Source organism: Panthera leo, chromosome B3 (assembly GCF_018350215.1).
Source record: "Panthera leo isolate Ple1 chromosome B3, P.leo_Ple1_pat1.1, whole genome shotgun sequence".
Lineage (NCBI taxonomy): Eukaryota > Metazoa > Chordata > Mammalia > Carnivora > Felidae > Panthera > Panthera leo.
The window spans coordinates 131,244,990-131,268,419 of record NC_056684.1 but is presented as its reverse complement, the minus strand read 5'-3'; the positions used below and the strand labels follow the sequence as shown (position 1 = coordinate 131,268,419).

General features: G+C 47.1%; 1 protein-coding gene across 1 annotated transcript in view; it reads left to right on the top strand.

Moving 5' to 3' along the window:
* Positions 1 to 396: 396 nt before the first annotated feature.
* KCNK10 (potassium two pore domain channel subfamily K member 10) overlaps positions 397 to 23,430 on the top strand; it is a 123,997-nt gene continuing 100,963 nt past the window's right edge. The window contains exon 1 of the mRNA XM_042943999.1: positions 397 to 448. Within this exon, the coding sequence (XP_042799933.1) occupies positions 397 to 448 (52 nt within the window). The remainder of the gene's footprint in view (positions 449 to 23,430) is intronic.

The following is a 23,430-nucleotide window of genomic DNA, read 5'->3' as shown; positions in this document are numbered from 1 at the left end:
GGGCTGGAGTGACACTGCAGTGGGTTTCTCCCTCGCGCCGGCCCTCCGGCTGCTCAGCCCCCCCACCTGCCGCCCCCGCGTTTGGGAAGCAGCTTGGCTCTTTTATCTTCCCGAGCCTCCCTCTCCATCCACCCCTCGCCAGTCTTACTTTTCCTTTCACCCAGGGGGCTGCAGCTGGCCACCCTTCCGCCGGTGCCAACACCTAAGCCGTTTCCAGTCTCTCCTTAGCCAGTCTTTTCCACTTATCTTTCTCCGGGGTTCCTCCACGAGCCAGTCCAAGGCTCCCCCATCCTTGGAGATTGTTTTGTTGGACTGCCGTACCGAGGCGTGTAAAGCTTGAGGACTTTATTATTATTTCGATTCTTTTCATCTCCTCCCCTTCTGGGCAACGGAGCCATGAAATTTCCAATCGAGACTCCAAGAAAACAGGTGAACTGGGATCCGAAAGGTTGGTATTTCCTACTTGGGCGGCCCTCGTCCTGCCTCCACCTCCTGCGCGCGCGCGCTTCCGTGAGTGGAAGCACTCTTGCTCCCGGCAGCGTGTGTCCTGAGGCTGGAAAATGCGCCTGGGAACCGCAGCGCGGGTGGGAGGAGGGCGGAGGCAGCGTGGGCTCCAAACCCAGATAGTGCCTGTCATTACCACATAATCATTGTCCCTCCTGGATTGTCTCAAAACCTATTTAAAGATACACCAAGCCGGCTCTTTGGCTTGAATTCACACCAAGTGTCGGTATTTGCTTTTGACTTTGTGTGTGCGTGTGTGTGTGTGTGTGTGTGTCCTTTGTTTCTGGTGATCTTTGTCTCTCTGGCAGATGGGTGGGGTGCCTCCCCCTGGATCTGGAGCTGCGCAGCCTGCTCAGGGTGTCCTCGGTGGGAAAGGTTTCCCGGCAGCAAGTGAGGCTGGGATCTGCAGCACCGGTCCCTGGAGGTGGCCCTTCTCCTAAGGCACGGGGCATAATGGAGCCCCCAGGGCCTTCCGAGTCTTCTCTCAATCTTATTACCAAACCAGACAGCTAGTTTGGCTCAGACAGGACTAGAAGTGGGAGGGGGAAAGGGTTTGCGAGAAGGGTGGGGCTGGCAAGGGCTGGGGAGGGGGCGCGCAGCGTGTCCGCCTGAGCAGCAGTGTGGTCTACAAGCTCTAATGAATGTTGGACAGCGTTCCCTTGGCGCAAAAGAGAGCGACCAAGACAGATTTGTGTGTGCCTAGCGTCGACCACCGTGTCTGGAATTAGCATACAGATGTTAAGGCCCCTCTTGAATGACTGCCAGGCGAGCAGAACAAGTTGCAACCGAGTGTCCGGTTTTCGCAGGAATGCGTTTTATCATTTCTCCCAGCCTCCTCTGAAGCTGGTTTGGGCTAGGCAACAACTCTGTGTGTGTTGGGTTGAATTTGTTTATCTGATGTGTGTATGTGTGTTTAATATTTTTTTGGTTTGTTTGTTTGTTTGTTTTGCGAGGGCATTTATTCTTTTCTCCAGACCAGAAAAGCAGAAACCCACCTATTTGTTGAGTAAATGTATTATAAGCTGACTGGCTATTCACGAGTGAAGATGTGTTGCCTGTTTTCAACACTGAAGCTGTTACACCTATACAACCCAAACCCAACCTAGTTTTTGTCTGTTGATCTCTGGAGAGTGTGCCTTGTTTTTTTTTTTTTTTTTTTTTAATTTTATTTTGGTCCCTGCAAAACATATTTATTGAATGCCCACTACTTACCAAATGCTGTCCCTGGAGATATAGTCAGAATAGTATAGAACAAGTCTTCTTGGACTTTATAGTGAGGGACATAGACCTAAATCAGTCAATGCACAGAAGAGTGCCTAATTATATGTTTATGTACATTCCATGAAGGAGTGCATCAGGGTTTTAAGTGTAGAAGAGATTGACAAGGATCAGGGAAGGTGAGCAGTCAGGGAAGGTAGTCAGACCCTTGTACTGAGACCTGGAAGATATGTAGGGCTTAATTGGCTACCGAGGAGGTGAACTGACACAGAAGAGGAAACAACAAGTGCAAAGGCCCTGCGGCAGAAGGAACATATGTATCTGAGGAAGTGAAAGGCAGTTTCCATGGCTAGAGTGGAGAGCAAGAGAGCATGTGTTTTGAGGCGTGGCTGGTGGATCCATAGTGTCAGACCCCAACAGCCTCATGTTGTTGTAGGTAGGGTAGGATTGTGGGGTGGGGACAGGAGTGTTGTCTTTATCTTAAGCCCCTGAAAGGTTTCAAGCTGAGAACAGGTATGGTCTGAACTCCGTTTCCAAACAAGCGCTGTGTGGCTCGGGTGAATGTTAGGGACCTGACACCATGGTGACAGGGACCAGGGTAGTGGCTGTGGTAATGGAAAAGTGGATGGGGTAGGGAGCTCTGGAAGGCAGAAAGAAAATCAACAGGTTTTGTGTGAATGCAGCGTGGAGGTGGAGTCATTGGAAGAACCGGGAAGACAGCGAGGGCAGGACCAGTCTTGCAGGAAAGCTCGAGCGTTCAGTCTGAAACTTGTTGACTGGGAGATGTCCCTGAGGTGTGTCAGGTGGGCAGCTGTCTAAACAATCACACTGGCATCTTCAGGGAACTCTGGTCGGGATGGAGGGCTGTGAAGTTTGCCTCGGTTTTGAGAATACGTTTCTGGATAATCGTCATTCTCTCTCTATATATATCAAAGTGATAAACACAGATGAATCCAACATGTTACAGCCTGACAACAATGGAGAAGTGCACAAGTAGCATCTACAGTCACAACGGATGGTGCTAAAAATGAAAAGACTCCAATAAAAAGACCGACATTTAATGAGACATCATTGCATGCAGGTGTTTCATGCACATTATTTCATGCAATTATTCTCATAATACTTCTGCGGTGGTATTGGCCCCACTTGATGGCCATCAGGGTGCCACTGAACTACCTTCCAGTAAGATGCTCTGACTTCATGCACAGTCGTTCTTGCAGGTGGGCGTGGCAGTAGTCTTTTCTAGCCAGGAGGTGGAGGCAGGAAGAGAGTAAGGGAGTGAGGGTGGTATATCTCACACCTGTATGGAACCATGTGCTCTGCACACATTAAAAAATAGTTTATTATTAACTAATTCATTACAATTTAACTAGAAGAATGTTATTTGCTCTTATTTAAACTTAAGAAGATACTGGCCTAATTTTGCAGGTGGGGGAACTAAAGAACAGAGAGGTTGAGTAACTTACCCAAGATCACACAGCTAGTGTGTGGTGCTGTTGGACTAGAACAGGGGTCCTTTTTTTTTTTTTTTTTAATTTTTTAATGTTTATTTTTGGGAGAGAGAGAGAGACAGAGCACGAGGAGGGTGGGGAAGAGAGAGAGGGAGACACAGAATCCGAAGCAGCCTCCAGGCTCTGAGCTGTCAGCACAGACCTTGACACGAGGCTGGAACTCACAGACCGTGAGATCATGACCTGAGCTGAAGTCGGACGCTTAACTGACGGAGCCCCCCAGGCGCCCCAAGAACAGGGGTCCTTATACATTCTTTGAGTCTATGTCTTAAGTTGTTCGGACCTCTGGCTGTTGTCTGGTGAGGCTCCCAGAGCTCAGGGACTGGAGAAGCTCATTGTAAGGAGAAAGAGAAGAAGAAGGAAGAGGAGGGGGAGGGAGAGGAAAAAGAATGCCTTTCCTACTCAGTCCTTTTCCATTAGCCCATCTAGCCAAATAGAATCTCCGCCTCTACCTCTGGTGGGCCAGTCACTGGCCACTGGACAGACTTTGGGTCTGTTCTTTGGAAGTTGGGGCTTACACAGACCAAGTGTGTTTAGCAGGGCAGAGATGCAGGGGGAACCTAGCATTATAACAGAAAAGGAGAGGGACACTTCCACAGACTGTAGGTTTTGAGTATTAACAGATTCGAACCTTCAGGTGGAGGTGCTCACAGATTGTGGAAGGAGGTTGTAATTATGATGTTTTACTTACAGCCCCATTACCTGACAATTTAATAGCACAGAATGAAGGCGGATTGAGAGCAGATTGGTTTTGATTGCCCTTGCGTGAATTAAGCAAAGCACTGTCAAGAGGTTTAGGTGCAAAACGAAGACCTAAATGTAAAATGATTATTCTCCGGTGAGCTGTGGCCTTCCTCCATATTTGTAAAGCTAAGCCTATAACAAATAGTTACTGCTTGTGTAGGACCTCAGAAAAAGTTGACTGGCACCAAGTCTGGCTTTTGTAGAACTTACGTACATTTTATTTATTTATTTTTTATTAATTTTTTTAATGTTTATTTTTGACAGAGAGAGAGAGACAGAGCATGAGTGGGGGAAGGGCAGAGAGAGAGAGAGGGAGACACAGAATCCGAAGCAGGCTCCAGGGTCCGAGCTGTCAGCACAGAGCCCGATTTGGGGCTCAAGCTCTCGCACCGCGAGGTCATGACCTGAGCCGAAGTCAGATGCTCAACCGACTGAGCCACCCAGGTGCCCCAAACTTATGTGCATTTTAAATCACTGGGATCACCTGTTGGTTTTTTGCTGAAAACTGGGATTGGCTTGCTGCTTTTATGTATATTTTTTAATGTTTGTTTATTTTGAGAGAGAGAGAGAGAGAGAGAGAGCAAGCGGGGGAGGAGCAGAGAGAGAATCCCAGGCAAGCTCCATGCTCAGCATAGAGCCTCCTCTGGATCTCACGACCACGAGAGCATGACCTGAGCCGAAATCAAGAGTCGGACGCTTAATGGACTGAGCCACCCAGGTGCCCCGCTTTTATGTATCTTAAGGGTTTTTAAAAAGCATTAAGATCAGCACACAATATTCCCACACCTCAAGGCAAGCAGGTCAATATGGTGTAAAAAACCCTGGATTTGGAGGCAAAAGAATTAGGTTCTAGAATAAGCTGTAGCAATAATTAGCTGTGTGACTTTGGGCTGCTCATTTCACTTCTTCTCATTGCCCCTCCCATGTGCAAAGGGACCATTGACATGGCCTCTTTGACCCTATCTCTTCAACCCTCTCCTTCGATCTGACCTTGGGGCCATTGGCTTCCTTTTGTTCCTCAAATAGATCAAACTTGGTCCTGTCTCAGGGACTTGCACTTTCCACTGCTTAGAACGCATTTTCGTATGGCTGGCTCCTTTCCACCTTTGAATGTCAGCTCAAAGGTCACCTTCTTAGCAAGGGCTTCCTTGTCCCATCCGAAGACCTCCCCTCTCATTCCCCAGCCTTGTCACTCTCTACTATGTCGCCCGTTCAGTTGTCTTCCCGGCACTGGTCATTGTCCGAAAGCCTCTTACTCATGTGTCTCATTTGATGCCAGCCTCCCTCACTAGTGTATGAACTTCATGAACAGGCAGGAACTTGCCCTGTCTTGTTACTCTCATATCCCCAGTGCCCCAGGAAGAGCCTGGCACCTAGTAGACACTCGGTGACTTTTGCTGAATGAGTGGATGGTTGGGGGGTTGGAGTAGAGAGGATCTCTAAGTCTTCGTGTGTGAAGGAAATTCCAGGACTCCTCTAAGCTACAAGCGGCAAAGTACAAATAAGGAGAAAGGAAGAATATTTCTGTATAACGGGGTATTGGAAAGGACACAGACATTTCCACTTGTTGCAAACTCCCGTCTCTCGAAAAGTCTCCAGCAGACTGTTTCCTCCTGTTCTCCCTCTCATCAGGAGTGAAAAGGCTGAATGGGGGTGCGGTGGGGGCTGGGGCAGGGTGGTGATGTAGCCTGACAAAGATACGGTTGGTATTCAATGAGTAATTCGGCTCAGATTAGCCATTGATAAGTAGCTCTTTTTAGGTATTTAAATCCACTTAAGAAAGAAGCAAAGCTTCAGAGCTGGAGCTGGCTTTTTAAAATTTTTAATTATTTTTATTTTTTTAATGTCTGTTTATTTTTGAGAGAGAGAGCGTGAGAGGGGGAGGGGCAGAGAGAGACAGAGAGAAAATCCCAAGCAGGCTCCATGCTGTCAGCACGGAGCCCAATGCGTGGCTTGATCTCACCAAGCATGAGAACTCATGAACCATGAGCTCATGACCTGAGCCAAAGTCAGACACTGAACCTATTGAGTCATCCAGATGCCCAAGGAGCTGGTTTTAGTTTTTTTTTTTTTTTAAAGCTGTGTTTTTAGTGAGTACCTGAATGCAGAATTACAGAGAGGCCTATCTTGTACATGTTTAGCGCTTTTCAGTTTACATAACGCTTCTTACAGGTTATCTCATTTGTTTTAGAAACAACCTTATTTTTGTTGCTATTGGAACCTGAGGTTTGTTGAAGAGGAAATGAGTTATTTAGAGGCCCAAGGCTGCAAACAGGCAGAGCTGGGGGCCAACCCAGTCCTTTCGATCCTTAAAGTCCAGGCCAAGGCCAATTTCCCTCAAGCCTTCCTCCCTTCCAGGGTCTTTGTCCATTCCACACGCTTTCATTGACTCTTACCCGTAAGTGTATTCAGAAGTTTCTCTGAGAGATTTAGAGGAAAAAGGCTCTCAGTCTATCAGTGAGTCAGTAGTCGCTGGCTGTTTTCTGCAGGCCATAAACTGGCTGGCACTCTATCCCAAGAGTTCAGCTGAAGACCCTTGGATTTCACTTCTGCTGTCCTGGCTAAAAAAAAATTCAGTCTCTTATGGCCATCAAGGTCACTTGAGCGCTATCTTTGCTAACGTGTTTCCAGACACACATTTGTATAGCTTAGACTTGCTGGAAAGAAAGCCATCTATTTTTGATTTAGCATCCAACTTTCAGGAGATCAGCGTTCCAAATGGGATTAATAAATGCGCCCAAATCACCGCAATTATCCTAGAAAGTAAAAAGAAAAAATGTTCCAAAGATCGTCTGGGCCAAGATTTGGTTCGGGGTTCTTTTCCAGCAGTGTCTGAGGGAGCTTCACTGTTCTTTTGCCCATCCCAGTGTTCGCTGAGTGGCATTAAGACAAGACAGGTTGATTTTGCTACTTCACCCTGTTTCCAAAAACATCTGTGCTTCGGCTCTGTCTTAGTCTCCTCAGGCTGTCATGACAAAGCACCATAGACTGGGTGGCTCACACAATGGAAATTGTTTTCTCACAGTTGTGGAGACTGGAAGTGCAAGATCAAGGTGCTAGCAGGATCGATGTCTGATGAGAGCTCTTCCTTCGGGTTGCAGGTGGCCACCTTCTCACTGTGCCCTCACAAGGTAGAGAGACAGCACTCTGGTGGCTTCCCCTTCTAACGAGGACAACAGTGCTATTGAATTAGAGCCCCACTCCCATAACCTCATTTAACCTTAATTACCCCCTTAGGGCCCTATCTCCAATACAGTCATGTTGGTAGTTAAGGTTTCCACATATGAATTTTGCAGGGGACACAGTTCAGTCCATAACAGGCTGTATATTAGCATCATAAGTCAGATGCATTAAAAAAATACAATGTGCATCTTGCCCCAGATTGGGAGACTTCAACCACACCTGCGATATGGTGTGAAGGGTATCTCCTATGGCACAGAACTGGGGGCCCACTGTTGGCAAGAAAAAGGTTATAGAGATAGTGGATTATTTTATTTTATTTTATTTTATTTTATTTTATTTTATTTTATTTTATTTTATTTTATTTTATTTTATTTTATTGTGACTTTTAGTCCATAGAGAATTAGAAGAGTTTAATGAAACAGAATGAAGCCATTTTACTGAGAGCCAATTAGGAGGTTTCAGTTTGGACAGCTTTCTTGGCTGAAGCATAAAGGTGAATTAAAGGGAGAAGCTTCTGCTGTACTCAGATTCTGTTCTAAACGGCACTTACAAGATGAAGCAGACAGAGACAGAGTCAGGGGCTCTGCTCTGCATGGTGTGGTTTTGGAATCTCCCTAAATGTCAGTTACACCCACCTGGCAGATTTTTTTTTTTTTTTTACGGTGGTCAGAGGAACCATCCTCATCCACCTTTGGGCTCTGGTCCTCGTGGTATTGTCAGTGGACACTTAACTGTTTATCTAAGTTAGGCTCATTACTGTTACCCAGCATGGAGAAACAAAACCTCATATTTTACTTTCAAGAACATTTATTTGTGGTTTGTAGACAGAGTCTGAGATGTTTTTTTCTCTCCTCAGAAGTGTCTGGGACTGAGTACTGTGAATTGAAAATGAAACCTGACTTCCAAATCCTCCATTTAGGGTCGGGGTGGTGGTGGTGGTGAGTGCCAGAACCATCGGCAAGGGGATTGGGGGGAATTGCGTTCTCTTCCTCCTCCATTCCCAGAGCCGGGGAGGCTGGACGGATGGGCATAAGAGGTGGTGTGGAAGGGTAGGTAGGTAAGATTTCAGGGGATTCCATTTTCTATACTACCAACTTTGGTTCCTTGACTCCCCCCCTGCCACAGAGGGAACTTTGAAGGAGACTAGAATCGTAGTGAAACATAGGATTTGGAGAGTTAACTGCTGCAATACGTAAACCACATCATCATAGGGAACTTTACCTCCCTCATTCCCATCTCCCTTCCTTCTTCCTTCCTTCCTTTACCCCTCCTCACCCCTCACCTGCCCTCCCACAGAGTTCTGACCTCAGTCACTATCTCTTATGCAGGGGATCCCATTTTTTAAATTCATCTACCCAATGTAGGGGTGGTTGTAGTGTTTCAATTTAAAAAGAGATGCCGACAGAGACAGTGCAGATTTACCCAAGTGATAGGAATCTGGAAGTCATGGTGACCTTTGCAGAATGGCCCCCAATGCTATTTGTATTTCTAAAAACAATTTTAATACCAGGAGAGTGAGTTTCTTCTGTGTAAGAATGCCTGTAGATCCCCCGAATATCAAATATTTTCTCAGGATAAAGACAACTAGTGTAACTTACCAAATTTAGTGTAATAGGAGCCTGACAGTCTGAATAGAGATGCTTGGTATCAGGTGTGATATTTGACAATTGAACATTTAGTCACCTTTATCAGATGAGATAAGGAAGCAGGGTCCAAATGTTTAAGAAAAAATGATGGGAGAAAAAGCTTAGAAATGAAAAGATTCTATCCATTAACTTATTTTTCTTCTTTTTGCCTGCAAATTTGGAGGAATCTGTTGTTATCCGTTTTAACCATGAACCAACCTGGGTCAACTCCTAGATTCTACTGGTTGAGAATATTGCTTTGGGCCAAAGGCATTCATTTCTTTCGATGGAATTTGAGGCCAAATGGGAAGTAGTTATGGTATATCTGGTTCAGCATATACGTCTTTGAAACCTGGTGGAACTAAATGTATGTTCTATTTATTTAACTTAGCTTCTGGACTAGATGCTACCCTCTCTACAGGATTGGAGCTTAAGGTGGAAGGATCTGGGTTCTAGCACTGGCTCTGCCACTCTTACGGGAAAGGAGACGGTTGAGATGTTGATGGCTTGATGTCCTTAGTTCACCTGGGTCCCAGTTTGAGCTGTATCACTTACTAGTGGCGGATTTTGGCAAGTACCTTCATTTGTCTGTGACTTAGCCTCACATGTAAGGTGGAGATGATGACACCCTGTACTTCTCTGATTTATTATGTGGGTTAAATAAAGTGATATATGCCAACTCTCAAAAGCATCCTGGAGCATTGTGAAGGCTCCGTGTACCTGCATTATGTTGTTATCACGGTTGACATGGTCCCTGTTCTGAGAAGTCAGGCAACACTACAGCTCCAGCCGCTTGAGAAGCATCTATTTCATTATACAGGTCATCTGGGAGCATGGCCTACTGCACAGCCCCCCTCCCTGGGACTCTCTTAGACTGTCAGTATTCTTATCCCAGGTTTCAAAAACCTGGGTTGTTCTGGTCAAACCAGAGAAAAGATGAGAGAAAAAAATATAGTTTGGAATCATAATACTTGAGTCTGAGTTCTTGTTCCACCAATTGCATTAGTTAGAATGATAAATTGGACAAATCATTTAACCTTTTTGGGCCTAAGTTTTCTCTTGGGTAAAATAAAGATCACAGTCAGCACCTGCTTCACAGTTGGTGAAATGATTAAATGAGATAACAAGTGTGAACAAGCTTTATAAAATGTCAAGTTCTAGACCAGCATTTCCCAAATTGCGTTCCATAAGACACAAGTTAATCTTGTCAGATACTGTGAGAAAAAAAAAAAAAAAGGGTTTCATGGTTGGTCTACAGAATGATGTGTGTTCATTCATGCCTTCCCGAGGAGTGGGTATTGCTGTGGGACAAAAACTCTAACATTTGGTGGCTTAAACCAATGACAAATATTTATTATCTAATAGTTTCTGTGGATCAGGAATTTGGGAACAGCTTAGCTGGGTGGTCTGGCTCAGGAGCCACTACGTGGTTGTGGTCGGATGTCGGCTGGGGCTGCTGTCATCCGATGGCTTGACTGGGGCTGGGGGATCTGCTTCTGAGCTGATGTGTTCATGTGACTTGCAACTGCTGCTCACTGTTGGGGGGGAAACCTCATTTCCTGGCAATGTGGCCCTCTCCACAGGCTGTTTGAATGTCCTCCCGACATGGTGGGTGGCTTCCCCCAGATCAAGCCATCCGAGAGAGAACAAGGTGGAATTGACGATGCCTTTTATGAATCAACCTCAGAAATCACATATTGTTACTATAGCCACAGTCTTTTCGTTAGATGTGAATTACTAAGTTTAGTTCATACTTGGGATGATTAAGCTCACTTTGGAAGCAAGGAGTATCAAAGGATTTGAGGCTATATTTTAAAATTACTGTAAGCATTTTCCCCTCTTATTTATTGAATGTATACTAAGTTCCAGGCGCTCTGCTAAGTGCTTTATAGTCATTATCTCATATAATCCTCTTTATAGTCCAAAGAAAGAGATGGAATTATTGTCCTTGCTTTCTGAATGAGGAGACTAAGTCCGACACAGCTCAAGCGACTTGCACAAAGTTACCTTGTAGTTCTGTCGCTTAAACTGGGCCTGTCTGTTCATGCTGGAGCTCTCACCTCTACCCCTACACCCCCTCTGATAATCCTGTAGTACAGAAACCTGGTTGATTTTATTTAACTCTGCATTTCCCACTTACCCACAGAACAGTGATTCACTGAACTCCATTTACCCTTCCTATTTATTACCTGCTACTCAAAATGATATTTTAGAAAGACAGTATGATGTTGATTTATGTAAGGAATGAATATATGGTCTCATAATAGATCCCAGGATACCTAGCAGTCCAAGCAAATTATTCAATTACAAAAAGCATCCATGGAGGCTGTCTCGGGTGGGCACGATGCTACGCATAAATCTGTAGGACATTCACCAGAGAATAACCAACACGATAAACCCAATTTCTTTTGAATCCAGAGGTGAAGTGTGGCAACTCTTGGGCCCACTTCTTGTTCAGATTCCCCTTCTTTGACAACCCCCTTCCTTTACCGATTCAGTGACTGAACATCTAGCCTCCTTGGACAAAGCCAGAAGAACAGGGCATCCTTCAGGCTGAGCAGCAGAAATGTCAGGGAATGGGCGCCTGGTGTGTTTCTGCAGCAGACCTTGCGTCTGTATGGTGTGACCGAAACCCAAGTCAGAATGTAGCCAAGATGGCCGGGATGTGTGCCGGGGGGTGGGGGACCCACCCAGCATGTGGGAAAAGCCATTGAGGGAGGCCTGTTAGCCCTCTTGGTCATATTTTAAGTAGGCTTTTTTCTTTTTTAACTACCTTGTTGCTTTTTCTGCACATTCTTGTAGAGAAAACGATTTCCAGGAAAAAGGATGCCTTTGATGCCTTAGAGGTTCTCATGTTTCCAAACACTGCATGCCTGGCTTATCATTCTTGAAGCAATTTTACATTCTGAGGAAAGTTTTGGAGCTTCTGTGTCCTGGGCGGAGGAAGATGAATACAGTTTCTTTTGAGTGCCTCCACAGGCTTTGTTGACTATGTCACTTCCCGCACAAAATGGCAAAGAGGCCCTAGGCCCGCGAGAGTGGGTTTGAAGGAGGCTGCCTGAGGCCCCCCTCCCCCTCATCACATTCTGGAGCCACCTCTCGTGGCGTCTGTAACCATAGTAACCACGGGCTGAAAATTTCTCAGGGTACTCATATGCCAGTGTACTCGCCTTCTGGTTCTGTGATTTCCCCCTCCGTTCCTTCATCCAGGAGCTACCCCCAACCCTCCGCTTCCACTTACCCCTGCTAAGAGATGGACTTTCAGAGTGATTTTAACTTGTGACTAATTCTACTTCCTGAGGCCCCGTTCTTCCTGCACCAACAACTGGTTCATTAGGAGCCACACTGAGCCACATGCACATCCTTTCCTCAGCGCTTCCACTTTTCCTACGAGAAACGGTCGTAAGTCATGTAGTGTACGTACCGTGGACGTGACCGCAGCTGTGCACGAGGCTGGTGGTTCATGGCGCTGTTTCCAGTAACGCCCCTGCAGCTAAGTCTGCTTTAGATCTCAGGAGTATTTGGGCGTGTTATAAAAGCATAGAGAAAGCCAGTGAGGCACAGTAAGGTGAGCGCTGGTCTCAGGAGACCCGGATTGTGGCTCTGGCTGGAGAGAGAGGTAGGCATGGTGGGGTGCTGGCCATGTTCTGCAGGATATGGTAGGTCATACGAAAGAGTTTTGCTGCTTCTCTGAGAATACAGGGAAGGCACTGAATGGTTTGAAGGAGGAAGATGACACGAGCAGATTTTGTATTTTTACAAATATTTGATTTGTAATAAATCACGTATGAGTGATTTTTAAACCACTCATAAATTGAATGGCTGATTCAGCAAATGTTTATGGAGGATGCTTACTATGTGCCAGGCAGGGTGCCAGGTGCCTGACTCACCTGGGGGACTTCGCGTTCCCTCTTACGAATCATAGGAGTTTTGTTTTGTTTTGTTTTGTTTTTAAATCTAGGCAGGAGAAAAGCTTCTCTTGGCATCTTTGATTTAGGATAGCCAATGCCAAACTGCTGGTTACAAATGGGAGGTGTATCTTAAAACAATGGCCACTGCGTTTTCAATGTTTGTTAAATAATCTTTTCCCTGGCTTTGCTACACGGCCTTTGATTCTGTCATCATTTACATATCTGGAGTCAAGGAATCAGTAAAACCAACAACTACTGAGGGCCTGTGTTTTGCATTTCAGACAGCTTTCAGAAGCAGTTGGCTATCAGTCCAGCATAATGGGCCTGAGAAAAATTGTCAGCATCCCCTCCATACCCACTGTCACTTTGTTTCTGGAGTGTTGAAAGGCATTGTGACATTAGGGTATTTCTCCTTTGACTATAATGGGAACCCCTGAGTCTCTGTGGCCTCAGCTCAGAAGGCTTCCCAAAAGCCTGAATTAATGAGACGCTGTGATGTGCTGGTCCCTTTCTCTGGCAGGGTGAGAACACAGCTTCTATAGGAGCATGAATGCCTGTTCTCAGGCAATAATGTCTGCATTCAGACTGAGTTCTAAAGGCAGGCAGAGCTGACAGCCACAGGGGGGAGGGGCAGGTGGAAGCAGGATTTGAGGAGCCCTGTAAGTCCTTGTCTGTTGCTGACCCACATCAGTCCTTCCCGTGACCATCAGATCACCTCAAATCTAGCAGTTACTTTACTCGTCAACAGCCTGTCATTCATCTATGTGGTTATCCATGAACATTTATTGAGTGCGTGCCCAGAGAAATGGGGGCTAGGTACCAAACATGAAAGACGAAAAAGACCTGAGGCTTTATGCCCAGAAAGTCCCAGTCTAGCTGCTGAGCCAGGCGCATAATCAACTATCATAATATACCACGATAAACGCGCTGATAGCGATATGGATTAAAATCTCATCTCCAGAACACATCTCGTTAAAATGCAAATATATTTCTTTGGGATAACATACAAACTCTCAATTACCCATTGGTGCAGCCAAGCTAATCAAATTCCTAAAGGAGAACTGGGCCAAGAGAGAATGGGACGCAGAACCCAAACATATTGGTGGGTTGGTGTAAAGTGGGGAAGGGAAAAGTCAGGAGCAGGGAAGACGGGCCGTGGGGAGGAGCCACACAGGGAGCACGTAGAGGACCTTGGACACCAGGCGCTGTGTGATGGGGGCCAGCGGGTAAAGGTGCCCAGAGGGCGGGAAAAGGACACTGAAGACAGATTTTCCCTTGTGGGAATGATGTCCAGTTCACATGAAAGGCACCTCAGGAATTGGAAGGGACTTTTCAGACATTCAGGAACGCCCTGGAGTCTAGGGAGTTCAAGTGACCTGCCTTTGACCAGACAGCAAAGAGGGACAAAGTGCCTCTTTGCATCCTTATCTGCTAACCTCTGTCATTCCACATTGCCTCTTAAGGTAATGCCAACAGGTGCTGGGGCCTCCTTCGAAACCCATTCCCTTCTTTTTGGGAGGAATTAATGGAGAGCTGTAGCTCCGTAGAGCCTAGAGCATATTAGTTCGGAGATTCCAAACTAAATTCTATAATAGTGTGGATGTGGGTGTATATTCAGCCTCTTGGGGAAGGGCATCCACTCCTTTATTCAGTGAATATCTACTGCATGTTTTCTTGGTGCCCAGCACCGTTCCGGGCTTGGGGGTGCAGGGACGGGGGAGCAACACAAAGTCCCTGCCCTCCTGAAACTTACCACCAGGCCAGACCTCTCAGCCTCTCTTGTAGACTCAGGTCAACTTCCTCTGCATTGTAGAAATCTTTTTCAGATCCACATTTGACAAGTATAGGAGTTTAAGCAAGTTTTTAAAGATTATTTATTTATTTTGAGAGAGAGAGAGAGAGAGAGAGAGAGAGAGAGAGAGAGAGAAGGGGCAGAGAGAGAATCCCAAACAAGTTCTGAGCTGTCAGCATAGAGCCTGACACAGGGCTCTACCTCTTGAACCATGAGATCACGACCTGAGCCGTAACCAGGAGTCGGACGCTTAACCGACTGAGCCTCCCGGGCGCCCCAGTTTTATAATAAGGATGAAGATGAGACCATTCTAATGTTACCTTGCTTTGTGAAAAAAAAAAAAGTTTAGTTTGATAATTTTGTAGGGAATGAGTGTCGATCCTGCTGGAGGCAGCAATATTCTGTTAGAGAATTCAGTGATTTCGTCGAGGGCCTCGGAACTGCCTAGTTTGCACTGAACTTTTTTTAAGAGTCTGTGTTCATCGGGACTGTGTGGCTTGTGCACGTACCACTGGGAAGTGGGGAGAGTGTGACTCTCCCCCAGGGTGACGACATGTAAATTATCTCCGAGGAACCGCGAGGCCAACATGTTAGGTACTTAAATTCTCTCTCTCTCTCTCACTCTCTGTCTCTGGCAGATGGGAACTTCTTGCTACACGTGATTTCCAAAGTGTCTAAATTTACATATCTTCTGAATAGGGGGAAATTGGGGCTTGGGTTGGTTATGAGCCTGGCAATCTCTTCACTACATCTGGGATGCCGGGGCAGACTGAGGCCAACAGAGGGTCAAGGATGCCAGCCTGGGTCACGAAGGCTTAAGGAGGCAGCAGCTGGTTGGACAGGCTGGGTGTCCACTCTGAATCCCGGGGGGGGGGGGGCCGCAGGAATCCTACCCGGGGTTTGAGGCAGGGTCGCAGCGAGGCCATAGGGACCTGGAGGAGCCAGCCTGCCAGCAGTTACCAGAAGCTTCTGTTCTGTTTTAAACCAGTTCTAGCGACTGAAGGAACCCTGCCTGGTGGTGCTGATGAGGGGAACGGGGGCCATGCTGCTGCTGGCGATGAGGCGGATGTGATGAGGAGCCGTGCAAGAGCCCACATTTGTCCTCCAGCTCTGCCACCCCCCCTAGCCGCTGACCTACCTCTCCTTTCCTACGCTTCCCCACCTGAGATCCAGAAATGATGATAGTGCCCATCCCCTAGGGCCTGTGGGACTTAAATGAGATAGTGGGCACAAAGGACGAACACAGTGCCAGGCACGCAGGAGACTCGTACACGATGATGACAAGGGTACTGGGCCTGCACGCTTCCCGAGGGTTCGCTCTGCGTCCGGGCGCGGTACTCAGTGCTTAAGGCACACGCTGTAATTTATTCTTCACAGCAGCCTGAGTCACTTTGCTTGTTTTTCCAGTTCATGTCCTCATGTTGGGCCTAATGACCTGGGGACTCATGGCTTCCGAAGAATCTGCACATAGTGAGGGCTCCAGATCTTTTTGTTTTGTTCTGTTTTGTAGATAATAGCTTTATGGAGACATCATGTACATAACATTTACCCATCTAAAATGTACAATTCAGTGTTTGGTTTTTTTTTTTAAAAACGATACTCACAGGGCTGCGCCACCATTACCACCATCCGATTTTGGAAGATTTCCTGACTCCCAAAGGAAGCCCTGGACCCATTAGCAGGCACCTCCAATTACCCCCCATTCTCTCCCCATCCTAAGCAACCACAGTCTACTTTCTGTCTCCATGGATATGTGTATTTTGGACATGACATATAAATGGAATCGTATAACATGTGGCTTTTTGTGACTGGCTTCTTTCACTTAGCACAATGTTTCCAAGGTTCACTCATTTTCCAGCATCTGTATCTACTTCTGATTGAAGACACGGGCAATCATCTGAGACGGGTAGGGTCAGCTCCATTTTGGAGGCGAGGACACCAAAGCTGCGAATGTGTGTGTAACTGCTCATGACCACCCCACTTGAAAGTGCTTGAGTTGGGGCTTGCTTCCAGGTCTGTGTTGGCTCCAAGGCCATTTGCTGGCCTCTGATGGGGCCTCTGTATCATGCTGAGTGTCAGGTCCAGGTAGAGGGCGTGTCCCGCTGGGTGCGGGTTACCTGTGCCTCAGGCCTGGCCCCTCTTCCTTGCTGTGGTCGAAGGAGTCCCTGCTCACAGGACTCTGATGGTCTCCATCTACCTCCTGGAGGAGGGTCTGGTTTCATGGGTGCACACTCACGGGTGGCTCCTGTGACTTGCATTGGCCAGTCTAGTTCTTTTATCCATTTCTCAAGGGTTATGGCATGAACTGTGAAAGCGGTAGAGGTCAAAATGAAGCCAGAAATATACTTTCTGTGTTCAAAGCCCAGAAGTCCACTCACCCGATGTAATGGAGGAACCCTTGCCTTTCTTGCCTCGTCTGTAACAGTAGATTGTAATTGACCACTACAAAGTGTGAGCTGGCCACACTTTTCCCCCTCCCGGCCGCAGGAGTTTTCCTGAGACATGAGTTTGGAGTGCACATTCCTCAGCTGCTGTGACAGCGTTGGGGCCAGTGGGCATAGGTGTTCATGGAAGGGAAGACTGAGCAGCAGCTGGCTCTTGGGCAGGGATGTGCGTCTTCAGCGTATGTTCCCTGGGGACCTACCTAGTCAGTGATGGTGAGTCAGCACATCCTATGAAGGGCTAGATTCCCCTTATTTTCCAAAAACGGCTTCTGTCCTGCTATTCTCTCACATGCTATTTTAGGGGAAGGGGCCCATTTGATCACTAAGAATGCAACTCAGCTTTCCATCTTGCTTCTGCCAAAGAAGGAAAATGACCTTATGTACTATCTCCAGGTTCCTCTGGAAACATCATTACACCTTATTTTGACTTAAAAGTAGTAGTGGGAATTGGTCTATGAATTAAGCTGAAAGTACATGAAGACCCCAGGACTTAGGTGATGGTTATGAGCTTGTTTTGTAGATTTCTCACGGAAGTGGCCCATTCCGGGTCTCGGTTTACATGAGACTTTCAGCGTCAGCCCTCTATGAGGTAGCAGGCATGCAAGGGCCCATCCGTATCCCTTTACTCTTACCCCTTCAGGGCAAACTGGCTGACTTCCAACTGCCATTTCTTGCATCTTCTGCCATTTTCTTTTTTTTTTTTTTTTTTTTTTTTTTTTATTTTTGGGACAGAGAGAGACAGAGCATGAACGGGGGAGGGGCAGAGAGAGAGGGAGACACAGAATCGGAAACAGGCTCCAGGCTCCGAGCCATCAGCCCAGAGCCTGACGCGGGGCTCGAACTCACGGACCGCGAGATCGTGACCTGGCTGAAGTCGGAGGCTTAACCGACTGCGCCACCCAGGCGCCCCTCTTCTGCCATTTTCTTGACATTGCTGACTTTGAAGGCTCCACGGAAGGCAGAAAGTGCGGGGAAATTAGCACACCCCAAGAGCACCCCTCAACCAATGACTGATGGTGGATGGTGTATGAATACCCCAGTTCCCCCAGCCTTGGGTCGGATAACTCAGGAATATGTTTTGAGTCTTAGTTTCTTAGTTTCTCTTAACGGGAAGAATTCCATTCTTCCACAGTGAAAGCGAGCTTGATATTGCATCTTTTGCTGGTTTCCTTGGCTGCTTTCCAATCCCTCTCTCTCTTCGCCACCCCCCTACCAGTGCTTTCTTCACCTCCCAAACAACTACTGGTGCTCAAGTCCTTATCTTAGGATCAGCTTCTGGGGGAAACCACATGAAGACATATGGTAAATCTTCACCTTTCCCTTGCTTCTCTGCCTCATTCCCCACCCAGCTAGCTTTACGAGGATAGGGCACAGTGCCCCAAGATGTTCCCCAGGCAGGCTAGTGGCTCTTAGGGGATACTATCCACAGCTAATCAGCAGCTTTCTCTGCAACACATCTTCAGCACAAATCCTGGTGCTGATGAGTAATCTGTAAGGCATGAAAAGAGAGGTTAAGGCTTGATGAGACTCATCTCAGCCTCATCAAACCATTCTGTCTCCATAATTCTCCTTCTCAGAAGATGGCAAAATGGAGTACAGTTGATTCTCATTATCTGCAGAGGTCATGTTCTGTAAAGTCTCTGCGGGTACCGAGTTAGTGAATACCGGACCATTGCTTCTAGAGTTAGGTTCTTGCGAGTCGCTGGTCACCACCTTTTCATCAACCGATCGATACATAACCTTGTTTTACGTGTGCTTCTGTTTAAAGACATTTTATTTGACGTGTATTGTCGACTCATTAACACTGAACCCACGGCAACAGCACCGTAGCTCATGCCTGCTGGAGGCTTACCTAGCACATAGTTTCTCCATAACGCAAGCACAGCCTTGCACTTAGGAACACTAGAAAGCACTTCAGCACTGTGCTTGAGTGCTATTTTAAACGGTGAAATGACCAGCAGAAAGCCAAAATATGTGAAAAACATGGCACTAAACAGACCACGAAAAGGACACTTGCTTACAATACCAGAGCCATAACAAGAAGGCAGAGCAGAGCGTTGGCTTTGTCCGACCTCTGCTGGGAGCATGTGCATCAGACGACGAAAGCGTTTCGCTGCTCTGCACGTGTCCACAAGTGACCGCAAAAGTTCCGTGAGTGTCGTTTTTGGGTTACAAATACATTTTAGCAAGTAGGAGAATCGGCAGATGTGGAATCGGCGAATAAGGGCCGACTGCCTTTTTCACCCCAGCACATGAGGACTTTCTTTCACTACACGTGTGCCAGGCTCCGTGATGGATTCTGGGATGTTAATTAGATGTTCCCTGCCCTTGAGGAGTTTCCATTCGGGTGGTACAGGGGAGTTAAAACTATGACGCCGGATGAATTAAAAACTCCAAAAGAGAAACAGTTCGGTGGGCATGTGAAGGAAGAAATTCAGAGTAACCCAGGACAGAATCCTCAGTGCGGGGAGAGTTTTAGAGAGGTCTTGAGAGACATTTTGAGCATTTCCTACATCACTGAGAAAAAAGGAAGTAATTGGTCAGAACTACCTCATGTCCCTGCCCCCTCCCCCCCAAACTCTGCCAGACTACCTGTATCTGGACCCACTGCCCTGCCTTTATTCCTCAGTGGATGAAGTGCGTCCACTCCTGTCCAAGGCCAACCCTCCATGTATGCTGGGGACCCCACCACTGGTGGTGCTCTGTTGGTCTCCTCCCTTCTCTCGAACCATCACCCTCTCCCCCTCTACTTGAATATTCCCACGAGTGTGTGAGTGTGCTTCAGAATCTCCCAGCATCCCCTTGGCCCACATCCTCTGCGGCCACCAGCTAATTCCTTTACGCCCTTCACAGCATAATGGTGGGGAAGAGTTGTCTGGAGTCAGGGTCTCCACCTTCCCACCCCACCTCCTTTCTCAGCCACCACCGCTTCACAAGGGCTGCTCTGACTGAGGTCACCAGTGGCCGTTGCATTCCCCTTTCTGTTCTTGTATCTTAAGTATCAATTAGGATGCTTTAGCTGCATGTGGCACAGTGTCCCATTCAAAGAAGCCACAGGGGTGTCTTAGGCAGTTAAGTGTCTGGCTCTTGATTTCGGCTCAAGTCATGATCCCAGGGTTGTGGGATTGAGCCCCCTGTCGGACTCTGTGCTGGGTGTGGAGCCTGCTTAAGAGTCTCTCTCTCCCTTTACCGCTTACTCTCTCTCTGTCTCTAAAGCAAAAACAAAAAGCAAAACAAAACAAAGAAGCTTAAACACTAAGGACGTTTATGGTTAAGAGAGTTATCTTCTCACTGAACAGGGGGTTGCCAAGGTGGCTCAGCTGTTTTGTAATGCCATCGAGGACCCAGGTGTGTCCAGCTTTCTGCCCTGCCTTCCTTCCTCACGTTGGCAAATGCTCCCCACATGGTGGAAAGAGGGCTGCAGAAGCTCCAGCAGGTCTTATGTCATCCAAACGCAGGGAGGAAAGTGAAGTAAGCTTCTCCTTATATTTCTCTTTTCATCATGGAGGACTCCCCCCACCCAGGAGCCGCACAGCATACTTCTCCTTGCAACAACCCCTAAACCAATCATCATCAAAGGGCAACAGTGTTATCATTATTGGCTCGGACCAATTGAGAATTATCTCCTGAGTCTGCGACTGGGGCCCACCTTTAAACATGCTGCCTTTTAACCAACATATGGGTGAAATTGGGAGTGTTAGCAAGGAGGGGAGAGGGGCCAACGTGAAAGCACTGGGAAGCACCTGCTGCATCTTCCTTGACACCTTGAGGCCTTTTTAATAGCTGAACACTTTCTCCTCCTTGAAGTATGTCTGTCTGTCACTTGCTTTGTGACATTATTTCCTCGGGGTTCTCCTTCAGTTTTCATGGCCGCTCCTCGCTCTCCGGTTGGCCGTTTCCCTGGTGTTCTCCTTCCAATGGCAGAATGCCCACGCCCTTGGACTTGAGGTCTTTCTGATCTCTGTGGTTCTCCCTGGGTGAGGTCAGCAGCCCTTTGTACCTCCCAGGTGTATATCTCTAGATTTGCACATCTACCTGCGCCCTTGACGTTCCTACCCACCCGTCTAATGGCCCTCTCCAGCTCCAGACCCTGAAGCGGGACTGTGGACTCCCATCCCAAACCTGCTCCTCCCTGAGATTTCCTTTTCTCCACAAACAGCACCACCGTGGATACTGTTGCTCAAACAAAAAATCTAGGCGTGATGCATGGATGAGTCCTTTCTTTCCTACCCCTTGACGCTTCAATCCCTTCATCAATAAGTCATGCCAACTGTGACCTCTAAAACATGCCCAGGATATGCTCCTGCCACTCTGGTTTAACACATCCTCCTAGCTGACACAGCCTTTTTACTGCTTTCCTTCCTGTTCTCCATAATCCATTCCCCACAGGGCAGCCAAAGTGATCTTTAAATGCGTATATCACATCCTGTCATACCCAGAGCTTACAATTTTCGAATAGTGCCCCTTTGCCCTTGGCATTAACTCTCAGCTCCTGATGCTGGCTCCCAAAGCCCCCTGTGAGGGCTGTTTTTCCTCCTCTCCAAACCTCATCTAGAGTCTAGCCCTCTCTAGGTGTTTTTCTCTTCCCTGAATAAACCAGCCCCTCCTTATCCTAGGCCCTCTGTGGGACCCGTTTTCCCCTCCTGAAATTCTCTCCCACTGGATTTTCATGTGACTGGTTTCTCCTCACCTCTGACACCTCAGCCCAAACATCACCTCCTCAGAGATGCTTCTCTGTACACCCACTCGTGCAGATCACCCTCTGTCAGCACACTTGTCATTGTCACTCACTGAAAACGTTCTTTCCTATTTATTAATTTAGTAGGCTGAAACGAAATTAGTAAAGCAAAAACACGAAGATGACCTCTCCATGAAGTCAAGGGAGAAGAGAGTTCAAAAAAAAAAATATTTTTTAATGTTTATTTATTTTTGAGCACGAGAGAGACAGAGGGCAAGCGGGGGTGGGGGGGTGGACAGAGAGAGAAGGAGACACAGAATCCAAAGCAGGCTCCAGGCTCTGAGCTGTCAGCACAGAGCCTGATGTGGAGCCTGAACTCACACACCGTGAGATCATGACCTGAGCCGATGTCAGACGCTTAGCCGACTGAGGTGTCCCAAGGATAGGAGAGAGTTTTAAGAAGGGGACCTTACCTGGCAAGGTTAAATGCTCTGCAAAGACTCAAGAAGATCATGATCATGATATGATAAGGACAGTGACAACTCATGTTTATTGTTGCTATTCATTAACCCTGAGCTGGGAGGGTGGCAGGCATTTTGCATACATTATCTTATTTCACCCTGACACTTTGTCTGTTGTCAGGGAATGCCACGATTCCCATTTTACAGAGGAGAACCCTGAGGCTTAGGGAGCTCAGGTGCAGTGCCTGGTACCCGGTAGCTTTCAATTAACGTTTCCCATGGGAGTGAATGAATTTTTACCAAGGTCCTGGAGCTTGTGAATGGTACAGTTGAGTGTCTAACCTGGGTCTGAGTAAAACCCAAGTCCACGTTCATAACAACTGGGCTATATACTTCCTTAGATGATGATCGAAATACTGAATTATCTCTTAACAGATTGAGAAAGAGAAGTATAATCTAGGATAGGTGATTTCTTATTTATTTCAAAACCATGACATAAGTAAAATTAATTTTGAGACCAAAATCCTTCTGAATTTTGGATTCCATCAAACGTTTTGAAAGGATAGATGAGTTCTGTAAAAGCGTTAGGGGTGAACCCAGACTGAGTGATTTCTTTATTAGTTGGTATACTCCGAGGATGAATTCTAATGATAAATCCAGGTCCATTGTGCAGGAACATTGTTAAAACTTGGTCTTTGGGATGAGTGCAGTGAGAATCCCATGTGGATGCTGCTGCAGGTGAGCTGTCCTGAACCATGTTCATGTTGGACACCCTGGTAGAGCACCCGGTGTCAGACGTTTCCTGGATGTGTTGGTTTTGACTTGTCCCATTATGAGACGCGTGTTCTGTTCTTGTGTGCTCAGCACCCTTGTGGGCTGATGGAGACTTCACACGACATCAAGGACATAGTCTTTGCCCTTGCTGAGTTCTTGCTGAGTTCACATTCTGATCAGGGTGATGAAACGCACATGTGGATGAAAGCAAGGTCGCAGGGAAAGCCTGTTAATGGAGGAGATGAAGAATGTGCAGTACGGGATGGATTGGAATACGAAATAGAAGGAGCGCACAGATTTGAGCTTCCATTAGTAGGGGGAGGAATGTGCGCGGACCGGGAAGAGGAATGGGGAGGGAGAATGGTCTAAGCACAGGCAAGACGGTGCACATTTGCAAGCTTTGCCCGAGGGGCAGAAAGGGTGGAGTCCCCCTGCCCAGGAACCAGAGGAAGGCTTCGGAAGAGGATTAGAGAAGTAAGAGCGGTCAGTGGAGGAAGGGAGATGCGGCTGGTTGTGGGGAGCTACTTAGGGTTTTCCAGACCCGATGTGACACGAAGGGATGTTTGGAAGGGACCGATCTTTCAG